The sequence below is a fragment of the Aphanomyces astaci genome (assembly GCF_000520075.1).
Source record: "Aphanomyces astaci strain APO3 unplaced genomic scaffold supercont1.10, whole genome shotgun sequence".
Lineage (NCBI taxonomy): Eukaryota > Oomycota > Saprolegniomycetes > Saprolegniales > Verrucalvaceae > Aphanomyces > Aphanomyces astaci.
The window spans coordinates 1,182,757-1,187,207 of NW_009798273.1; the positions used below are offsets into that span (position 1 = coordinate 1,182,757).

The 4,451-nt window shown below is 46.8% G+C and overlaps 2 protein-coding genes and 1 non-coding gene across 3 annotated transcripts; 2 read left to right on the plus strand and 1 right to left on the minus strand.

Moving 5' to 3' along the window:
* Positions 1–1,769: 1,769 nt before the first annotated feature.
* Positions 1,770–2,113, minus strand: H257_05555 (hypothetical protein; the record flags this gene model as incomplete). Its single annotated transcript, XM_009830464.1, has 2 exons — positions 1,770–1,937; positions 2,042–2,113. The coding sequence occupies 2 exons, from the start codon at positions 2,111–2,113 to the stop codon at positions 1,770–1,772; spliced, it is 240 nt and encodes a 79-aa protein (XP_009828766.1).
* A 247-nt stretch (positions 2,114–2,360) lies between these two features.
* On the plus strand, positions 2,361–2,439 carry H257_05556. The gene has a single exon. It is a non-coding gene; the product is annotated as a tRNA-Arg (tRNA).
* Positions 2,440–3,966: 1,527 nt separating this feature from the next.
* Positions 3,967–4,218, plus strand: H257_05557 (hypothetical protein; the record flags this gene model as incomplete). Its single annotated transcript, XM_009830465.1, has 1 exon — positions 3,967–4,218. The coding sequence occupies one exon, from the start codon at positions 3,967–3,969 to the stop codon at positions 4,216–4,218; it is 252 nt and encodes an 83-aa protein (XP_009828767.1).
* Between the last annotated feature and the right edge of the window lie 233 nt (positions 4,219–4,451).

Here is a 4,451-nt window from a genome sequence, read left to right on the forward strand (position 1 = left end):
ATTTTTTTGCCCTCACAATGTAATTTCAAATATACACCTTCTAGTTCCATTTTTGAAATGCCATTTGTGTCGGTCCAGGTATGGAACCCATATTTGCGTTTGGTGACGGCAACAACGCACATTCATGCTGTCTGCGTCGCCTTCTTACGCTCCTACGCAGCCCTACAGTGCTACTGTGCTATGTAGTATGCTCCAATGCGTTGTCTTTTCCTCATAAACACATATTATTATCCCTGATTAACTCGACGTCATTCGGTCGCTGAGCAGGATTATCACAAGTTCATCGTAGCTATGCTATCGCCTTCATGACAAGCGTTCGCAAAACTATATACTACGAGGTATATGTTTATCCCCGCTTATCTATTTCCTTGCCTGCATCCATAGACGACCAACGATTCGTCAGATCAAGGAGCTGGTGGCTGCTGCCAAAGGGTGAAAACAAGGACAGTACGAACAGCATATATGTGTAAGTGACGTGTATCATCCCCTTGGCGCTTGCCGTGTGCGATTGACGTCCTCTGGTGACACACCTCCCATCCAAGCATACAACGATCCATCGGCACGGCAGTGAATGCGATTCTCATCATTCCTGCAGATACTCAAATGGACATTTCGAGCCTGTCGCGTCTGGCCAAATCGGACTTTAACACGACCTTAATTGAGATTTGGCCCACTCAAACTCTTTCAAAACAAAGTAATTTTTCATCTCGCAAAATGACATTTTCTTTCCATATTTTGCCAGACGAACCCATGATCACGTACCATATCACCCTAGGGTATTCTACCACTGCCTATTTAATTGTGCAAAACATTGTGCTCCAACTATTCACTGTAAACTTGCTTTGGCACGTAGGAAATGCAATGAATCTTCGGGTCATATTTGTACTTGTAGTAAAAATCTACTAATGCATTCCCCGTTGACACTGCGCTGGCCGTTCCTTCAATGTATTATTCATGTGGAAAATACAATCGGAGCTAACAGCAAACCATCAACAGTTCAAACCACCAACAATTTTGTTTGGTAAATAATTCAAATGTATATATTCAACAAGTTGGCTCGCAGTATTCAGCATCACTTCGCATGGCCTCATATTCCAAAACAACGTCAGAGTGATCAAAATGGAAAGATAAAATGAATCCATCCGATGACTGGACGGACAATGCTATTTCGTCAATGATTATGCCGTCAAACTGTTAAATTTATGCAAGTACGACGAACAAATAAATACACAGCATGGGCGTCGCCAGAGACATGAAACATTATGTGTGAAAATTGTGAGCGTGCTCGACATGCCATACACTTCTGCTCGTGTCCTGCCGACGGCATGTAGTAATGCGCAGATAGGTTGTGTAGGTGCAAATTACCGATCGTGTTATTACAGCTAACAGAGTGCTCCATGAGAGCTGCATCCACAGGGTCAAACCAGGTTAGTAGTAAAGTTAAGGTATTTCCAAGTGGGATAAACAGGTTCATCATGTACAATGCGGACGATCATAACTTCGTTACAAAACTATCAGGTTGGAGTCTATTCTGGTGAAAGTATGCTGGGTGGCTGGTCACCAAGATGAAGTGGACAATTAATTGTTTGGGATGCACGGGGATGCAGTGGGATAAATTAGATGATTGGGTTTATCCCCACGGATGATTGAACTTATGCTGTGATAGCACTCAAGTTGTTAGATACTGGTCGGAGGGCAAGTCGTTCGTGACGACGGTGATTTTACTTACTTCGCGTGTTGTCGAAGACGCTGAGTGCAAAGGACGTGTGTCAGCGACGTCGGCAGGATCGCGTCGAGGACGATGGTCCGCGGTAGAGGCGGAGGTACGGGAAGTCCCGGTAGAGGCACAATCGGTGAGTCCATGGGATGATCGTATGGCCGTGGTCCCGAGCAGCATGGGGGGTGACCTCGACCTCGGTGAGAGGACGATGGCAGAGCTACCATGGGAGAGTCGGATGACGAAAATGCACACAAGGGATGGGAATCGACGGCATAGATGTCACAGCAGAGGCAATCGGGTGCTGGACAGGACCATTCAGACCGTCATCATGGCAGTCCATGCCATGGTCATCCGGATGACGGTTTCGATCAGGATGTTGATGGGGATCGACATCGTTTTCATCCGAATGAGCATGGGAGTCAACGCCGTTTCCGGCGAAAAGACGAGATTCTATCCCTGTCATAGCAGAGGCAACCAAGGACGATACTCGACGTTGATTGGTCCCATCATCTCCCTCCGATAGAGGACGATGACGGGACGCCATGGCGGAGGCGACGAAGCAGAGCTGGTCGTGGTTTCGCGGGTAACCATTGGCTAACAAGAACAGTGGTACTGTGGTCGAGATAGCAAATAAGCAAGTGCACGGCTGGCGCAGTGTCAAAGGGGAGTGTATCAGACTTCGAATCTGGGGGTTGCGGGTTCGAGTCCCGCGTCGTGTATTTACTTTTTACTTTACTACAATATTTCGCACATTCAACGAGAATTTATCGTCAGAGCGAGGGGGGTTCGAATACGTTGAGATATTGGAGACGAGGCCCACTGTGATCACATATCCACACACGTCGGGTGCTTTTCCCATAGTATCACCCATGTGTATTAGTGGTGGGAAAGGTAAAGGAGGACGTACAATTGTTGGGACAGTCGATAAATCATGCCCGACGTCCGCGTGAACTAGTGCTATACCAGCGGTTGCCATCACGCGGAGCGGTGACTGATGGTCCATTTGATCGGTGAAATCATGATTCTGACGCCAAAACATTGCATCGACTTGTCCAGCTTTCTTCTCAACCTCGACGCCCCAAAGAACTTGAATCTCGTGCCAGGTTTTGAGGCAGCACTTCCGAATGCGATTTTGCTTCTGGTTAAATATCCTGGCACAGAGTTATGCACTTCCACTCCAAATATCCATGGAATGTAGCTTTGCAGTACCTTGGTCGTATATGCTGGATGACCTAATGCGCTCCATGAGCGCGTTGTGATTACTTGGAAGTGACCGCAATTAACGTCTTACATTGTATGTCGGGACTATCAACCCGCTAGGATGGACGAGATGCCCCAATGAAAAATATTTTCATTTGCAGGTTTAGCCATTTAAATCACAGTATTTGGATTGGAGTTCAGAGCACGATAGCCAATCATGAAAAGGTAACCCAAATCCCGCCATTCCATTGGCTCTGCCAATGAGAATATTTCTCATCGGGACGAAGGCTGGAATATTAATAGCGATTCTGAGTATATTATTACGCTTAGGTTGAACTTGCGCTTGAGGAATATTCTCATCGACAGCTTTTCGAAGTTTAACCGGGCTTCTTCATCGATTCACTCGAGGCTTGCACCACCTATATTTACCTGATCGTTGGAGACTTGCTTGCCTGTCGACTCCAACCTGATAGTTTTGTAACGAAGTTATGATCGTCCGCATTGTACATGACGAACCCATCGGTGGCGTGTACCTCGTCTCCAACAAAGCAAAATGGCTGGTTGAATCGCTTGAAAGACCGACTCAACAATTGTTGCCGCCAGTACCTGAGTTGAGGTCTACAACAATACAACGAAGCAGTGACATACAGACATACCCCCTAAAAACTACAACAACCTCTATATTCTTATGTAATTATATTAACAGTATATCCAAGCAACCTTTACATTTAATAGATCAATTTATGTTAGCCAATCCAAATTCTAGAAGCTTGATCAACGATTACAAAACCATCTGTCAACTATTCGCACAGTGGTACCAGGAATATTTTTATAAATGTGAGAATGAACAAATGCAATCAATAGACGCTAATTTTAGCCAATACCTGACCTTCGACCTCATTCACCGTGATTGGGTACTTTGAATTTGTTAAATTGAATTTGATTGGCTTATTCGAATTTTGAGTCTCACGTGTCATATCCGAGTTTGCGATGCCGTCGACAACGCCGATACGTTGTGCGACAGATTCGTATCTTCCTCCGCATGTATGCTCTGCTTGGGCCATGCTCGAGCCTCCGACTCTTTGCCAAGTCGTACCATATCCCCGAAGCAACATTCCGACGGTGGGTCGCGAACTCGTCCAGCTACCTGGCGAAAAAGACCCATGGTCCGTGGGCAACTCTTCATGGCAAAGGACGCCTGGAATCTGTCGAGTTCTCAAGCGACTTGGTCGCATTCATGGAGTCCGTGCGGGACGGTGAACACTTCGTCACGACTGCACATCTGGTCACCTGGATGAAGTCGCACCGGCCGCTTTGGCTCAAAGCGTACATGGATGCCAAGCTCAATGATGACCGCGCATACAAGAGCCTGCTCCAATGGTGCCTGAAGTTCGCGAACCGTCATGGATACTTCCATCGAGTGCCGTGCGCTGCCAAGGCCACCCAGTCAGAGCTTCAAGTCGTACAAGAAGCATTCTCGGCGGAGTTCTTCTCAAAGTTTGGGCACCTTCCACGCCGCGCGTGGATCAAC